At 42.6% G+C, this 18826-nt stretch overlaps 1 protein-coding gene across 6 annotated transcripts in view; it reads right to left on the bottom strand.

Annotated features, from left to right (window-relative positions):
• The window catches only part of IQGAP1 (IQ motif containing GTPase activating protein 1), a 206228-nt gene that overhangs the window by 112718 nt on the left and 74684 nt on the right, over positions 1-18826 (bottom strand). For all 6 annotated transcript variants that reach the window (XM_039492768.1, XM_039492767.1, XM_039492766.1 and 3 more), the window contains 10 exons: positions 16244-16320; positions 13498-13565; positions 12735-12848; positions 12188-12366; positions 10725-10815; positions 10147-10310; positions 6234-6318; positions 5211-5374; positions 1070-1230; positions 346-470 (listed from right to left, as the gene is read on the bottom strand). In XM_039492768.1, coding sequence (XP_039348702.1) covers positions 346-470; positions 1070-1230; positions 5211-5374; positions 6234-6318; positions 10147-10310; positions 10725-10815; positions 12188-12366; positions 12735-12848; positions 13498-13565; positions 16244-16320 — 1228 coding nt within the window. The remainder of the gene's footprint in view (positions 1-345; positions 471-1069; positions 1231-5210; positions 5375-6233; positions 6319-10146; positions 10311-10724; positions 10816-12187; positions 12367-12734; positions 12849-13497; positions 13566-16243; positions 16321-18826) is intronic.

Genomic DNA, 18826 nt, shown 5'->3' on the forward strand with positions numbered 1-18826 from the left:
CCCAGGACTTCATCTGTCTATCTAGGTAAAGATGTTGCATTTGACACTATGGTATATGGAAATGCCTATACTTGCTCTCTTTGTCAGCAGTCGTGCTGTTAACACTTCATTATCAGAGAGCACTGAATTTACTCACAGATAAAATGAGCTCTTTTTATGTGCACCATATAGGCATCTCCTAATGCTAGAAAGACACCAACTGCCAAGGTCTCTCATCATGTGCCAGCTAGACCTCCAGCTACCTCCTTGTTAATAGTGCTACCCCCATCCCAGTGAATGTGAATCTGGTTTTGGCATTTCTTAGAATCCAAGTCATTCTAGTAGGAATGAAGTGGAAGCACTTACTCTCGTGCTCCTCATGCACCACTATGTTCACACGGTCCACACATGACTGGATATCATTCCATGTGATAAACTCATTCCCTCCTGTACGTGCCTGAGCTTTCAGCTTCATCAAATCATCGATATATCTGCCATACACAAGAGAAACAATAAGAGACATCATGTGGGCCTAAGAGGGCAATTTAGCTCGGAAGCCCAATGACAGTGTCCAGAACTAACATGCAAGGGAAGTGGCGACAGAAACAGCATGCAGGATAAACCTGGAACAAATGCAAAAAGGGGAAGGGGAGACATACCAAAGGCAGCTCACAAGAGCCCAGATCAATGCAACTGGCAGGGCGCCACAGAGACTGCATGCAAGACAGTGAGTCCAAGACCAGTGTGAAGACTGAGCGTGGACTTCATGTGAAAAGGGGGGTGGCATCAGCAACAGCATAAAAGAACCTAAATACAGCACTAATGTGAAGTCTGGGAAGAGACTTCAAGAGACTGTGCATGAGTATGATTAATATGAAGGGGTGGCATAAAATACAGTGCAAGAGAGCAAGCTCATGGGACCAGGCAAAAGGGGCACCAGTGACTAAATGTCATGATTAACAATTTGGGGAAAGAGAACATTAAAGGGTAAAAGAAAAAAAATGAAATATCAGGAGAAGAATAATAATAATAATATAGGGAATATTGGGTGCACTGAGAGAGGCCACATCCATCTGTCACATGTACCCACCTCTGGGAGTTCTCATCTTCAATGTTAGTGAGCCCTGTGACTGGACTGCTCAGCTGTTTCCAAATTGTGTTCACATCCCCTGAATCCAAAGCCCTGTTAATCAGAGCCACAGACGACAGCATCTCCACTGCAACTGACAGCTCTGGATGGGTGAGGTTACCCTGCACGCAAAGAGGACAATGAGGATCACACATCCTTCACAAATTTATGCCATGTGAGGTGGACAGAATGTGGCAGTAGTTACAGTAACTGCAGTGAGTGAGTAAATGAGGACGACAAGGAGACAACACAGCAACTGTAAACTACAAGAAAAAGTATGTGGTGCAAGGAAGAGTAAAAGAATCACAAGTGAAACCAAGTAGGCAGAGCAAGTGATGTAAAAAATTAGAATCCACAGCTCCATACAGCTCAGAGAATACATCCCTGATTTACAGATTAAAAACATAAAAACAACCATTTTGGGTCAGATCAATGGTCCATCTAGCCCAGTATCCTGTCTTCTGGCCAATGCCAGATGCTTCAAAAGGAATGAACAGAACTGGGCAATCATCAAGTAATCCATCTCCTGTCATCCAATATCAACATCTGGCAATCAGAGGCTTAGGGACACCCAGAGCATGGGTTTGCATCCCTAACCATCTTAGCTAATAGCCACTGATGGACCTATCCTCCATAAACTTCTCTAATTCTTTCTTGAACCCAGTTATACCTTTGGCCTTCACAAAATCCCCTGGCAATGAGTTCCACAGGTTGAATGTGCTTTGTGTGAAGAAGTACTTCCTTTTGTTTGTTTTAAACCTGCTGCCTATTAATTTTACTGGGTGACTCCTGGTTCATGTATTATCTGAAGGGGTAAATAACATTTCCTTATTCACTGTCTCCACACTGTTCATGATTTTATAGACTTCTGTCATAAGCCCTCTTAGTTGTCTCTTTTCAAAGTTGAACAGTCCCAGTCTTTTTAATTTCTCCTCATATGGAAGCTGTTCCATACCCCTAAATCATTTTTGTTGCCATTCTCCATACATTTTCTATTTCTAATACATCTTTTTTAGAAGAAACCACCAGAACTGCATGCACTATTTGAGGTACTAGGGTACCACGGATTTATATAGTGGCATTACATTGACTCTCATATTATCTATCCCTTTCCTAATGGTTCATAACATTTGGTTAGCTTTTTGACTGTCGTTGCACATTGAGTAGAAGATTACTTTCCTGTAATTGCAGGTTCTTTGATGTGCAGTTCCTGTTTGGATTCTAAACGTGGATGCACATGCATGCCTTGCGCTGGGCCAGAACAGTTTTGTAGTAGCGCCCTTTGACCCACACATGCATCGTCCTTGTGTACGCATCTGATGCTATAAGAGGCCATGGGGGTCGATGCCGCTCCCACATCCCTCTTACCACTAAGCAATGTCCGCAGCAGAGGGGATGGAGCGCAGGATTTGGATTCCAAATCTCGAAGAACCTCCAGTTATAGGTAAGTAACTTCCTCTTCTTCTTCGAGTGATGGTCCCTATATGGATTTCAAATGTGGGTACTTAGCAAGCAGTGCTCAGCATGGAAGTGGGTGTGAGGACTCACGAGAAGTTAGTCTGTAGGACAGTTCCACTGCTGGGGTGATGGCATAGTGAGCAGTAAAGATCTGGACAGGCTGCCACATAGCCGGCCAATGTCCTGCCAGGGTTCATCCTTTAGGCAGGCCAATGTGGTGGCATGTGCCCCTGTGGAGTGAACCGTGACTCCGAGGGCAAGGATATGCGAGAGTGTAGCATTTGGCGCAAGAATCCTTGAGGGACTGGAGGGATTCATCTGTTTTGTCACTGAAAAGTTTTTGGTTGTCAAAGGGGAGATACTCAAGAGCTGTATGGACCTCCTTAGAGAACCCAGACTATTGGACCCAGGAGTCTCATTGAAGTACGACGCCTGTCGCCAGTGAGTGTGATATGGTGTTGGAGGGATCCATGACCGCCTGGAGACTCACCTTGGTGACAAGTTTCCCTTCATCCAGCAGCGTCTGGAAGTCTTGTTGCTTGTCTGGCAGTAGAAGAGCCTGAATCTTCAAGAACCTGGAGTAGCTGAGAAAGTAGTATTTCGTCAACAGGGCCTGGTAGCTGGCGATATGGAACTGGAGTCCCATAGAAGAGTAGACTCTTCTACCAAAAGGTCCAGCTTTCTTGCCACTCTGTCCAGAGGAGTGGACTTGAGATATTGTTGGCGAATACATTTGGTCACCACGTGATCTACCAGCAAGTTGGGGGGTGAGTGGGTGAAAAAGAAGTCCATGCCCTTAGATGGGACAAAGTATGGCCTCTCTGCGTGCACAGGAGTAGGGGCACAGGAGGCTGGTGTATGCCTGACCAACTGCATTGGTTGCAGGATGGCCTCATGGATGGGGAATTCAGCCAGCGAAGTTGCAGAATATCCAGGAGCTGGTTTTGTGTGTCCTTGACCTGTTCCACTGTGAGGTGAAGACTGCAGCCACTTGCTTAAGCAGGTTTTGGTATTGTTTCTGGTTGTCAAGAGGGGAGAGGAAAGGTGTAATCAGAACTTCATCCGGCAATGATGAGGCTCCAGGAAGGACAGGTGGTCCCGGATACAATGTGTCTTTCTCAGGTTTTTTGTAAACAGAGGATGGCACAAAATGGGCATGCAATAATTGGTAAGATGCCATGGCAGAACCCTGTGGTCATGGTACAGGTCCCAGGGAGGCCAGCAGGGCCAAGCCTATGTGCCCCTGGGATAGCTGAACCACAGCTCACCAGTACAGTCATATGCCGGAGGATAGGGTGGTCAGCTCGTAGGATTTGGGCTCCAAGATTGGGTAGGTGAAAAAGAGGGATCCGGCTCTGAGGAGCACCCGGATTCAGAGGATGGGTCTGGTAGGGGTGGAGCCGACGGTAGAGTGCAGTGGTAAGAGGGAACTGGAGTGGCATCGACCCACACAGCTTCTTATAGCCTCAGATGCGAGCACATGGATGACGCACAAGTGGATCAATGGACACTACTACAAAACTGTTCCAGCTCCAGCACATGGCGCACATGCACACCCATATTTGGAATCCATATAAGGACCATCCCTCGAAGAAGAACAGATGTTTTCAGAGAACTATCCACAGTGACTTCAAGATCTCTTTCTTGAGCAGTAAGACCCCATCATTTCACATGTATAATTGGGATTATGTTTTCCAAGGTGCATTACTTTGCATTTATCAACACTGAATTTCATCTGCCATTTTGTTGCCCAATCACCCAGTTCTGGAAGATCCCTTACAGTCAGCTTTGGACTTAACTACATTGAGTAATTTTGTGTCATCTGTAAACTTTGCCACCTCACTGTTTAACCCTTTTTCCAGATCAGTTATGAGTAAGTTTAACAGCACTGGTCTCACTACAGATCCTTGGGAGGGCCCCAGTATTTACCTCTCTCCAGTCTGAAAACTGACCATTTATTCTTACCCTTTGTTTCATGTGTTTTAACCAGTTATTGATCCATGAGAAGTCTTTCCCTCTCATCTCATGACTGTTTACTTCACTTAAGAGCCTTTGGCAAGGGTTCACATCAAAGCTTTCTGAAACTTCAAGTACATTGGATCACTCTTGTCCACATGTTTGTTAACCCCTTCAAAGAATGCTAATAGATCAGTGAGGCATGATTTCCTTAAAAAAAAGTAATGCTGAATCTTCCCCAACATATCATGTTCATCTATGTGTCTGATATTCTGTTCTTTACTGTAGTTTCAACCAGTCTGTCTGATACTGAAGTTAGTCTTACTGTCCTGTAACTAACTGTCAGAATCGCCTTTGAAGCCTGTTTTAAAAATTGGCATCACAATAGTTATCCTCCAGTCATCCAGTACAGCAGCTGACTTAAGAGTTAGAGAACGTACCACAGTTAGTAGATCTGCAAGTTCATATCTGATTTCCTTCAGTACACTTGGGTGATCCTAGTGATTTATTATTGTTTAATTCATCAATTAAATAGTAAATTACACAAACTTTTGACTGCAACATAGTTTCAAGAATTCACAAAACAGCTACATTCTGGAGGAGGTGTGGAATGAAGAGCTAAGCATGATGGATACCGCTGGGAATCATCAGATTGTTTTCCAAGAACAGGAAAGAATCTATTACTTACTTCAGGGCTCTGTTGCTGCAGAGTTGCCAGCTCCCTCTGGTAAAGATCTGCTGCAAATGGATAAACCTGTGGTAACTGAGCCTCTGGATTCAAAAGTTCTGCCACAGTCTTCTCTGCAATACCAATTTGGATTGCAGAATTAATCCTTGCCACTGCTCCCAGCCCTGGAGATTAAAGGGAAAGAGGGCACAAGAGGTTAGGAGGGCAGAGAGCTTGTACTTCTGTTATAAGGGCATTTTTACCAACCCACTGTGGAAAGGGCTTTTGCTCTAAAACGTCACACATAAGGAAACCTAAGTGAGATGGCAAGAATACATTCCCTCCACTGCGTGAATTACTGGGTGAAATTATCTGGCCTGCGTTACGCAGGAGGTCAGACAGATCTCAGTGGTCTCTACTGACCTTGAAATCCATTATTCTAAGGTAGTTTTCAATCATTTTATATCAGTCAATTCCAGCAACAGCCTTTGTATCAGGAAAATAAAATAAACTAACCTAGTTTCAGAGTAAATTTTCAGAAGGGCAACATCTCTTTAGAGAATTAGGGTTTACACCTGCAATTAATTGTCTCCTAATCTGATACTTGAAAGCGGCCAGAGTTGCAAGGAACCAGAGTTATTGCATCCACAATGAGGATCACCAGGTAACCTCTGACTCTGCCCCATGGAGTTACCAGGATTTCCTTCACAGACCCAGGACCCAGAGATAGGTATACGCTTTGAAGTACAGAAGTCACCTACTGTGGACACAAGTTTCCTAAGTGTATTTTTAAAATGTATAGGTTAAAGAATAACCTATATTATAACCTGAGTTATAAGAGCTATTCTAGGGAGACTGAAAAGAATCACAGATGCTGGCTTTCTGCAAGCTTCTCACTAGCCCTGAGGTGTTTACAGGGAAGTCACAAAGAACCGCAAGAGCTGATGTTGGTGTTCCAACAAGGGTATAAATGATACATTGCCTTAACCCTCTGATCACATCCACCAATTCCTCAGCTATAAACTCTGCTGAAAGGCTCCTTACTTCGCTGGTACTGTTGTGCTGCACTGTTAGCAGCGTCCACCCCAGACTGCAACTCCTCCTTCTGCAGGGGGCCTGCCAGGCCAGCCTGTAGAAAAATAAATCACACACAAGGAAAAAAAATGTTGACCCTCTTGTGACTTTATTCAAACACAACAACAACACAAACAGCAGCTTCTCCCTGTGAAATTCTACCCATGCACGATCCTCTGCAAACAGTCAGAATTCTACAGATGTAGGAGAGAGAAATAACAAGCCAGATACTTACAGTGCATGTGGTGAAAAAGACAAAGTTGGCTTAAGTCTGATGCCTTCTATGAGACTGTAGGTGCCAAGCAGGTCTAGAAAATTGAACATGGGGCTAAGAGCCAGGTAAGTCTCCATCTGGATCTTTGCCATTAACTTGCTGTGAAGCCTTGGGCAAGTCCTTTAATTTCTCAGATTCCCCATTTTTGCAAATGGGAATATTAATTCCAGACAGAAGCTTTCAAAAATAGTTCTCCTTCTTTGATTATATCTAGGGTGACTATAGTTCCCAAAGGGAAAACGGGACACCGCAAGGGGCTTACTTGAGCCCCTTTCCCCGCGCAGAACTGGTCTTAAGGTCCCCTCCATCCCAAGTGCAGGTAGGGTGACCAGATGAGAGGGAGAAAATATTGGGACATATGGAAGCAGCAAGGGGGGGGAGAGAGGGGGAAGCCGAGTGCTGCCAGCGGAGCAGCAAGAGGAAAAAAACCAAACAAAAAACGAGTGCTGCCGGCGGAGCAGTGAGGGGAAAAAACAGAGGCTAATAGCCATTCATGGACTTAACCTCCATGAATTTATCTAGTTCTCTTTTAAACCCTGTTATAGTACTAGCCTTCACAACCTCCTCAGGCAAAGTGTTTCACAAGCTGACCGTGTGCTGTGTGAAGAGCTACTTCCTTTTATTTGTTTTAAACCTACTGCCCATTAATTTCATGTGGTGGCCCCTAGTTCTTATATTATGGGAACAAGTAAATAACTTTTCCTTATTCATTTTCTCCACACCACTCATGATTTTATAGACCTCTATCATATCCCCCCTTAGTCTCCTCTTTTCCAAGCTGAAAAGTCCCAGCCTCTTTAATCTCTCCTTATATGGGCCCCGTTCCAAACCTCTAATCATTTTAGTTGCCCTTTTCTGAAGTAAAATGGTTCACCTTCTCAGACCCCTTGCTTAAACTCCCTCAACCACTTTTTACCTCCACCTGCTTGTAGGCCTTTTCCACAGCCCCTTCTTGGCTCTTTGTGTTTGTGCATGTCTCTCTCTTTTTCCTTTGGCCCATTTCAGAGAGCCTCCTAGCTCTCTTTGCCGCCATCTGGCTCTATTGTCGGGAGCAGGAAAACTCTTCTACATGTCTCTCACTGATCCTAGTTTTCTTGGAGGTCTCTTCCCCTACCAAGCTAAGCAGGCTCTTCTCTTGTATAGAAAGTTTCAAAACCCATCATGTGAGGAGGCAGATCATTAGGAACAGGTAGGCCCACTGCCTTAGAAGGCAAGCCCACTCTGTGACAAGAAGTATTTCCTTTCCTTCCTCAGGACGAGAGATCCGCGAGACAGACATAGGACAGAAAGAACATGGAGCAGTCTCAGGCTTGGTCTACACTTAAAAGTTAGGTCAACATAACTACATTGGTCAGGGGTGAGAAAAAAATGCACCCCTGACCAACACAGCTAAGACAACCTAACCCCAGTGTAGATAGAGCTATGTCAATGGAAGAATGCTTCCGTCACTGTAGCTAGTGTTGTTCAGGAAGGTTACGTTCCTACACCAATGGAGAAACCTGTTCCATCAGTGTAGCTGTATCCACATTATGGGGTTATGCCAGCATAGCTATTCTGACATAGCTATGCTAGTACAGTCTCTGCACTGTAGACATAACCTCTGTTTCCTTCAATATCTGCAAAGAAGTCTCTACTTACTTCACTAAGAGGTTCTTTCATAAATTTTGGGAAGCTATTCAACACTAGAATCTCCTGGAGACCCTGAACAACAAACTCTGCCAAGGCAGTATCTCCTTTCACAGGTCAACAAGCCCTCTGCCCATCCAGGTCTGTTAGTCCAAAACACCAACAGCAGCAGCTGTGGATGGTGAACCCTTTATTGGAATTAAAGCTAGCAAAAGTCCCCTGGGATCTAGAGCACAATCCTGTGCAACCAGCTACCTTCTCCATGACACAACAGCCTGAACCACAAGAGTTCCACATGGAAGGGACAAGTGGAAAAGAACAGACTATCCTGGGGGAAAATATCTCTCACCCTCATAAAGACACACATTCTTAAAACACTGCTCCTTCACCTCCACTTCACCAATGGTGGCAGTCTTGATTGCCCACTTGTCTCCTCTTCCCAGAAACATATTACTTGCTCTTTCTTTCATAATGCCCTTTTATGCATGAAATTCCATGATCTCAATGAGCAGATCTGAAAGGTTACTACCCTGTCCTCCTTCAAATCCCTCCTCAAAGACTACTTCTGCTGGGATGCCTACAAGAAATCACCCAGTGCTTACTCTGTAAAATTGGGACAATACTTTCCTACCTTCCAAGGGCAGAGGATAAGTTAATGTCTATGAGACACTCAAATGCTATAGTGAAGAGCATTATGAATAAATCAATCTTCAAGAAGAAAATGTGTTGACCCGCCATAAGACCTATGACAGTTCAACAATTTTAGGAGGGATGCCAATGGACTCAACCAGAATTATGAAATGTAATGATCTTTATTTTCTTAATGTTTGTCTGCTCATGGACTTCAAAAATGTCAGAGCTTTATTCTCAGTTGTATGAACTGAATTGTTGCCTTTATTCCTGGCTCTGAATGTACTTGGTATCTTACTTCTTTACCATGTTAGACCTTGTAAAAGACAAATTATTAAAAATATACCATAGTAATAATCATCCCCTACATCATTGCAGTCCGCTGTAATAATATGCATATAAATATTACATAAACTAGTATACTTTGAGACCCTACTAAGTTTAGAAATCTACACGAATACATTCTATAAACAGCATTCATATACAATATACATGCAAAATTCACTGAAAGTTAGGCTTAAACTAAGAAGATAATCTAAGTTATCTATAAGGAAAAATATTATATGCTTATCTGTATCATAGGTATTTTCAATAAAGTACTTGAGCACTGAACATAATAAAGTAAGAGAGCATAAAACATTATATACATACATATATATTCATTATGTATGTATTTATATTTTACATTTAAGTTTATACATACATATTATTATAGTTATATACACACACACACTTTATATGCACTCTTCTCCTATGCTGAGGTTACAGTTATGTAATAAATACATTTATCATGCACTCTGTTCACTACAATAATGTTCCAAACCCGTCACAAAAATACTTCCTTTCCATACTCCCAAAGGTGGACTCCCTCCCTCAATAATCACACCTGTCCAAGGTCCAGAATGAGCAAGATTCAGTCTTGGACTAGGAACTGCTTTTCCATACACAAAAATATGATTACTTTGAAATCTGCAAACTTTAAATTACTGGATATAAGAGTTCCCCAATATTGTAGTGGGTCCCTAGGATTCACTCCCAGCCCTTGAAGACTCTGAAATATCAGCCTTTAAGTTGTGACATTTACCATTCATGAATAATGCCGCCGTTTCAAACTCACACTGATAAAGCCTTTATACCATACCATCAAGTACACAATCACAGTATCTCTTGCATATGTGTTATGCTATTGGAATACTAAGTTTATTTTTTAAATACCTTTTAAATACTTTTTAAAAAGTTTTCTAAAGTAACTAACTCTCATATGAGAGTTCTGTGATCATCCCATATAATTAATGTGTGATGGTTTGTGGTATTATAAATACTTTCACAATGATTACATATGCTTTTCCATACCTCCTGTTTCTGCTGCCTGTCACTTAAGAGCTGCTTGAGATACCAGTCACAATTTTCTCGCTGTAATCCTCGGAGCCCCAGGGCTGGTGATGTCAAAACTTCAAATAATGCTAGTACATCTCCCTGTTCCAAAGCCAGATCTATCTTTGATAGGGCTGAATGTGCTAGGGAGAGAGCAAAGTAAAGTAAGGGTCAAAAGCTAAATGTAGCAATCACTAGGCTTCTATAGCAGAGGCCTCAAAGGCATCTCTTCCTGAACGCTACTGACTGATGGTTTAGGCCTGGAAGCCTCCAAGTCAGACTCCAAAATCACTCAGGAGGACGTTAACAAGTGAAAAGAGATGAAAATGGTATGTAATACTTGGGCACAGAGTTTAATGGGGATCCTTCACTTCTTTAAGGGGCCAGGGGAGGGACAAGGGGCAGGATGAATTCATAATATAGAGAAATACTATGAACAAATATAGCAAGGAGAGCTACTCACTTAGTTCAAAGTACAGGGATGGAAGTGGGAGTAAAGGAGCCACACAAGTCTGAATACTCTTTATCCAGGCCTATTAGTTCAGTGGGAAACTTACTGTTGACTTTGTTGACATTGCCCTGAATTTCAGCTTGAGTTAGCAGCTCTTCGTACACATCCCTCTCTCTCTCTGAATTCTCAGAGGCAGTCTGACAATGAAACAAAATTATCAATGCAGCTCTAGGGTAGACTTTGCGGTGTGCTGTTTACAGGTCTCTTACGGTCTTCCAACAGAAAGGGCAATGAACATAACTAATGTACACCTACATGAAGTTCTAAACCACTGCACAAGAGGTCAGTAACAACTACACACACATAAAAGGGAGTCCTAGAAGTGAATATCCCTAGGTGCACAGGCGCACACGCGCACACACACACAGACGGGAGGGATAGCTCAGTGGTTTGAGCACTGGCCTGCTAAACCTAGGATTGTGAGTTCAATCCTTGAGGGGGCTGCTTAGGGATCTGGGGCAAAAAAATTGGTCCTGCTAGTGAAGGCATGGGGCTGGACTCAATGACCTTTCAAGGTCCCTTCCAGTTCTAGAAGATTGGTATATCTCCAATTATTACCTTTTTTTATCTCTCTCTCTCACACACACACACACACACACACACACACACACACACACACACACACACACACACACACACACACACACACACACACACACACACACACACACACACTCTCCAGCAAACAGAGAAGGATACACAATACATAATACTGGATGATTTCATTTAACAGCTCTGTGTGGGCATGCAGAAGGAATCCCAGGACACATAATGCAGTAGATCCAGTTAGGCAGACGCATACAGGTTCTCAAACTGGAAATGTTCCAAACCAAATAAATGGATATGATATTTCAGAACAGGCCACATATCTAAGTATTGCTAATTTGCCTATCACTATGGCAGAGAGCAGACAACAGATAGTGTGAGTAGAATTCTGTAAGCAGATTCATTTACAAAGTAACATACCATATGCTCGCAAGCTTTTGGGTCCATAGTGTTTAGACTTGGATGTGTAATGCCTGTAAATATCAGCCTCAATAAAGTAGGATTACTCACAGCCTAGGTAGACTTGGAGAACGAGATTCACTAAGCAAGTTTAGTCTAGGTGAAGTTCTAGAAATAGTTCAAACTTTGTGGGATGGTGGGTTTGTTACATATATACATTAGAAAGACTCAAAAATTCTATAAAAAAGGAGGACAGGCTTTACTGATGTCTAGAATAAGACATCTCCTCTATGTTCTTCCACCATGCATATTCCTTGGGAATCTGTGTGTAAGGGATTCAACTACAAATCAGATGTAAAGCTATAATGTCTGTTTTCTTCCATCTCATAATAGATGAAATTAATCCCTGGAGACTACAATGGAATTTCACTAAGGATAAACATCTTGCAGAAAAGACTGAACAATATGGTTTCACTGGATTCCATGAGCAATCTCCTCTGGTGACATAATGAACTCAATACAATGAACATGAATTCCTAACTAGAAAGGAACATTAATTTTTACCCTGTTTTTGGCATTCTCCATCTTGTCCTTCTTTGCCCGATACAATGTGTCCTGATAGATTGATGCCAGCAGTTCATCAAGATTCACCAACATGGCATTGGAGTTTTTCATTGCCAACAGGGTGTCAGCTGGAACTTGGCGGTCAATTGCTTCATTAATGGCAATAACAGCAGCATGCACTGAAAAACAAATCACAACTTCCCTGTTAACTGCAAAGATGAATTCTCTGTCCTGTAATAAATTAAAGGCTTATATGGTAAAGAAGAAAACAGCTGATTAGAGCTTTGGCATTGTTGCAAGAATTATCAGTATATAAATTGTAAGTAAGACTTTGTATTTTTGACAAAGGTAGTACCTTATTTCCTGATATTGGAGTTTGATTTTGACCAAATCACATTCAGATTTACTAACAAAAAAAGTCTTGGCCATAGAAGGCCAGTGTTGACTTAAACAACAGGGACTATGAGAGCCAGCACTATAACATGGGCTTTCTATACAATCTGGCAATTTAAATGGTCACAGAGGATGAAAATCCATTTCCCCTTACATGCTGCTTCATCCACAGAGAGTTCGTTAGCTAAAATTCCTCCAATCTTGCTGAAGGCGGGCATCTGAATTCCATACTTCTCCAGCTCACTCCTCATGTTACTGATCTCCTCCTCTGAAACACAGAGGGAAAAGATGTAATGTGGACAGAACATTCAGAATCAGCCCTAAGATCAGCTATTGAGAAAATGAGAATAGCTACAATAGATTGCAAATTGCCCTTTCACAAATACTTTGTGCATGCAGTCTTAGAAGAGACAAAACTCTCCTATATTCGTTCCAGTCATTCAAATGGGAGGGCCTCACAGAAGTCTCTCTCACTACATAGTTTTGTGCTCCTAGCGACAATGGTTTAAAACAGATTACGCGATCCCTGTATGTTTCAAAGTATGGCTGCCAGCAGGGCAAGGGAAGTATATACACAACATCCTACAAAGCTTGTTTTCTTCTGCAGCTGGTGCTCTGGAAGGAAAAGGACTAAAGCCAAGGGAAGGGGAGGGAGAGATAGTGGAGACATACTACTGTTAACAGAGCCAATAACTAAAGAATTCAGAATAAAACTTCCTCCTAAAATTCTGGAGTCTCCTTCCCCAGCTAGTATGAGAGGAATCCCCCACGCACTAAACACAAATGAAGTTACAGCCCTGGCTGCCTTTGGGCATTAATCCCCTTTGTCCATTATGTACAGCATCTACTGGAGTAAGTGAACAGGGCATGCAAGTTCATAAACATTCAAATCTCAGAGAAGCAAGAAATCTCCATACCTGTGAAGTCCACCTTCCCGTATAAATCTTGAATCTGAGGGGCCAGTCCCAATTTAAACAGGTACAGACTAGGAAACATAACACAGGAATAATTAGCACTAATTACTCCTTGTGGTCTTTACCCCACTCACAAGTAAATTAAGGGAGAGATAGATACCGGGAAACATTCAGCTAAGTGGAAAGACTTCTAGATGGTTAAAACCTGCCTTTTCAATTGTGATGGTGATTGATTCTCCCAGTGAAACATTTGTGTATGAAGGAATGTCACCATGAAAAAACAATATACCTCTCCCCAGAAAGAAAGATCCATATTTAAAAGTTCCCTTCTGATCAGCAGACATCTGGTTGCACATCTGGGTAACTTCCTACCAAAGATTTGTTTTACTCTGTTGGTTAACAGCACAGAGCCAGCCCTACAGGCACAAACACACCATGCAGCTACCTAGGGTGGTAAGGAACGTTTGTATATTCTTTACTGCACTAGGTAACTGCAAGGTGTGCTGGTGTCTATAGGGTTGGGATTGCAAAGTGAAGTAAGATAAATTGAATTAAGGCCACTCTAATTCTGAATACAAGTGTCAACACCAGGGTTTAATGCAATTTAGTTTATCCACTTTAAATTCACACTTTTAGTTAATTCAGATTAACTTTCCTGAGGCCTGGGCTACACTAGCGGGGGGGTTTGAACTAAGATACGCAACTTCAGCTATGCTATTCGCGTAGCTGAAGTCGAAGTATCTTAGTTCGACTTATCTGGCCATCCTCATGGCGGCAAGTCGACTGGCGTGGCTCCCCGGTTGATGCCGCTTACTCCTCCTGCCGAGGTGGAGTACGGGCATCGATTAGCGGATCAATTTATCACGTCCAGATGAGACGCGATAAAGTGATCCCCGGTGCATCAAACACTACCCCGCCAATCCGGCGGGTAGACAAGTCCTTACTCTTGGAGACCTATATGTTGCCCATTATTTATATTTCAGCAAAAACCTGACTCATTCTGAATATCTGGATTCTGATTTACACATCAGTGGCAAAGAGGACCAGACTGACAAGGAGATGTGAACATCTGCCAGCTGAGCCCAACTACTCAAAGAATAACTGCAGCAGCTATCGTAAAGCTGCAAGTAAGGAGGAGCTTCACCACTAACAAGGACCCAAATCCCTTTCATACTGGTCAAAGGAGCATACACTACACAGTTCCATAATTGGCCATCACACAGTGCCAAGTGTTCCTGACCACAAGTTATACTAAATGTTGAGAACTGGGTTGAAAGCAGGTTCACTTCTACAAACAATCTGATTCTACATCAGCCTGAAACTTCTGTTGATGTTCAGCTATTTGCAATCTATCTTGATGTTTCCTCCTCAGATTTCACCCTGCCAAAGGATCAGAAAGCAAAAGAACAAGCTCCTTCTTGAGGACTCAAACTGAGTGAGCATAAGATGGAGACCCAAACTGATATGGCTCAGTGCTCTTTATACAAAAATGTCTTAAGGAGTGTTCTTCATGTGAAGCCCACTAAATATTCTTCTGCAATCAGATTGGAAACCTGCATCCAAACTGGTTTATCAGGAAGGACTAAGTCACTGCAATGCAATGTTCTGTCTCTCTGGAGCACGTAGCAGCAGCAAAACTATCCACTTCAACACACCCTAATGAGGCAAAGACAGAAGTACCTAGCACAGCCAAATGGATCTTTCTAGTTACCTCAAGAGGTGAGAGATTATCCCTCTGAGCCTCTGAAAGGGTTTTAAAGCTTTACATGGCTTTTCACAAAGCCCCCAAAAGATTTCCTGACTTATCCTAAAAATAAACATGCTGCACACAGAAAGCTGGCCTCACTTTACTCTCTACCTGCTGCTCAGCTGAACAAACAAGCCTGAACCTATTCTCTCCAGACACAAACTGAAATTCATATAGTTTATTAGCAGGTGAAAATTACAGTCTTGTCACTTCCCCTTCTGCCTCTTACACTGCAGGTCTAGATATAGATTCAGACAGTGCACACAACAGTGAAAATCTAGAACCATTATAGAAGTAAACATGCATCATTGAGACAGAATAGGGCATGTGCATACTCATGCTTCTGAACACTCACAGTACATTCATACCCTTCCTAAGATTAATTTTCAATTCAGTGATATTTTATTAGCATGACAGCCCCACAAACCTGCCTGCAGGTAGAACCTTTCTTCCAAAAGATGTTGTGAAAAAGTGGCATGCTGTTGCCAATATCCAGATCCCATTCATATTAAAATCAATGGGGTGGGATTGGTTCCCAGCAAAATGTTGCTATTAACTGTAAGTTGCTTATATCTCGGTCACTATTAAGTGGAACCTACTATATATGCTTCTCTGGGGTAGGGCACTCTATACTGCACACACCTTCAAAAGGCTCTGATTACACTTCTTGCTTCATGATTCACAAATATGCACATATACACACACAATCCCCAAGGAAGGAGATTCACAGCTGTACACACCCCATCTCTAAGGCTTGGGAATCTCAAGATGTATATGCTGCCTCCAATGGCTGGTGATCTCACTGGCTCTTAAACATGCATAACACTTATCACTGGACACATCAATGCATTCATCATTTCATAGATGCCACTCCTGAAAGCTGCAGATTTTCCTTCATCCCCACCAACTCTGAATCAGAATGCATTTGCATTCCCACAGACTTCAGATTTCTAGGTAGCCTTCATTCACTCACACTTCAGCCTCCTACCTAACACACATTACCTGAGTGCATGGATACAATAGATGCAGCGTGGCATGTTCTTCCGATCATAGATGTCAGTAGTTTCTGGGTAGAAAATCTGAATAAAAAACAAAGTTAACCATCAGAATAATACCCTACTCTAGCCATCCTAGTAGGAAGGATTCTGACAATCCTAAAACTCCTCCAGCCCAGTTATGAGATAGGTAGTTCATGGAGCACAACACGTCTCCCCTCCATTTTGTACCCCACTGAGGCCACTCCTAGCTGAAGCCCCACATTTCTCCTATGCGTCTACCACCAAACCTGTTCCCCAATTCCCTTACATGTACTCTCACATCCACATCACTGCTCAGCCCCGTTCCCCTTTTACGTGACCACCCCGCACTGGCTCCCCACAGAGATACTGTGTGGTGTACCTGGGGAACTGGGTTGGAGATGCTGAGGGAGCCAAGAGATGAGCAGGGATATTTACATGAGGGTTGGGGAAGAGGATTTTGTTTGGACTGGGTGAGCAGAAGGGGACTATGTGTGAGTGGCCTAGGAGAGTGGTAAAGACAGTATTGTGCTGCAAGGCACCTGGGGCCATATTTTCCAACAAACATTGGGGGGCCATATTTTTAATTGTTTATCCCCAACATCTCCTATTATCACATTCTTGGATCCAGAGCTCGTTTGAAAGTCAGGCCCCTTAAAGGGTTAACATGGAAGGCATCACTACATAGATTCTAAGGCCAAAAGGGACCATTATGACAGTCTGACCTCCTGTGAGCACATCCAATCTTGATTTAAAAATCGTCAGTAATGAAGAAACCATCACGACCCTTGGCAAATTGTTCCAGTGGTTAATTACTCTTGCTGTTAAAAAAAATTTATGCCTTATTTGCAGTCTGAATTTATCTAGCTTCAACTTCCACCCATTGAATGTTAGATCTTTCTCTGCTAGTTAAGAGCCCATTATTAAATACTTGTTCTCCCTGTAAATACTTATAGACTGTAAATCAAATCACTTCTCAGCCTTCTATTTATTTTATTAAGCTAAATAGACTGAGCACCTTGAATTTATCATTATAAGGCATGTTTTCTAATCCTTTAATTCATTCTTGTGGGTCTTCTCTAAACACTCTCCAATGTACCAACATTCTTCTTGAATTGTGGGCACCAGAAGTGGACACAGTATTCCAGAAGTGGTCATGCCAGTGCCAAGTACAGAGGTAAAAAAAAACCTCTCTACTCCTATTCGAGATTCCCCTGTTAATGCATCCCAACATCACATTAGCTCTTTTCGCCACAGCATTACCCTGGGAGCTCATATTCAGCTGATTATTTGTCAAAACCCACAAATCTTTTTCACAATCAGAAGTGCTGACTATTTCCGGGTTATCTTTAACAAAGCACTTACTTTTCTTGGAAGGACATGTGCCTGTGTGTGTTCCTTACTGCTGTGTACCCCCGCAAAATTACAAGTGTCTCTACACAAAGGCTTCACACTTGCACTCCCCCAATTCTGCTGCCTCCGTTCCTTGGTGCTCTAGGCAACTGTGAAATGGGGAGCATTTGATGTGTCACTGCCTTGATGCAGAGACACTAGGCTCTATCTCAGGTCCCCTGCTCTGACATAGCCTTCCAACAAGCCCCCATCTCTACCCACACCCAGCAAAGTCTTCCCCCAGACTCTCCATTTGCTGCTACAGTCTCTCCATTTCCTCAAAGCCTTACTCGAGCCCTCATGCCTGACCCAAGTCCCATTCTCTCCAGCTGTCCCTCACATTCTCTCTCTTCTCACCCAACATCCTCCAGAGCACCACCTCTCCCCCAGAGCCCATTCCTATACCTTCTGCTGCTCAATCTGCTCCTCTAGATCACTAGGAGTTCATGCATAGCACAGCTGATAAGTCAGGAGAGAACTGTGTCGAAAATTTTCACAAAATCCTAAAAATAACATTTTCAAGTATTTTTTTTAAATGCAGACAGCAGGTTAAGGTATATAATAGTGACCCTTGTGTGATTAAACACATGGACTGTTCCTGTTACACATAATAAAAGTGTGAGGAAAAGTTGTTTTGGGTATAAATCAATGTTCATGGTTTGACTTTCAGAACAATGTTCCCAAAGATTTACAGATTTTAAGGCCAGAAGGGACCATGGTGATCATTTAATCTGACCTCTTGTATAACACAGGTTATGGAATTTCACCCAGTTACCCCTGTACTTAGGCCAATAATGTGTGTTTAACTAAAGCATCTTTCCAGAAGGCTTTATTCTGAAGACTTCAAGAGACAGAGAATCCACCACTGCTCCAGAAGAGAGGGAAAATCCACCACTCCAAAAATTGTTGCTCCTTTTATCCATGATCTTCCTATGATGATTCCTAAAAATTGCCATGACCAAACTGTAGCTCAGGCATGCTGCTCAATAGAATGAAAAATAAAAATTTTGTACTGCAGATTTCACCCAAAATAATGAGTGTTAAGCATACGGCACTAAAGCAGGCATCCACTGCCTCCCAATCATACAAACAGGGATGGGAATGGAATATTTTAACAAACTTCAGGATTTCAAAGGAGAACCAAGTCTAGGAAACTAAGGATTAGCTAGGCAGAGTT

Source organism: Mauremys reevesii, linkage group 10 (genome assembly GCF_016161935.1).
Source record: "Mauremys reevesii isolate NIE-2019 linkage group 10, ASM1616193v1, whole genome shotgun sequence".
NCBI classification, from domain to species: Eukaryota; Metazoa; Chordata; order Testudines; family Geoemydidae; genus Mauremys; species Mauremys reevesii.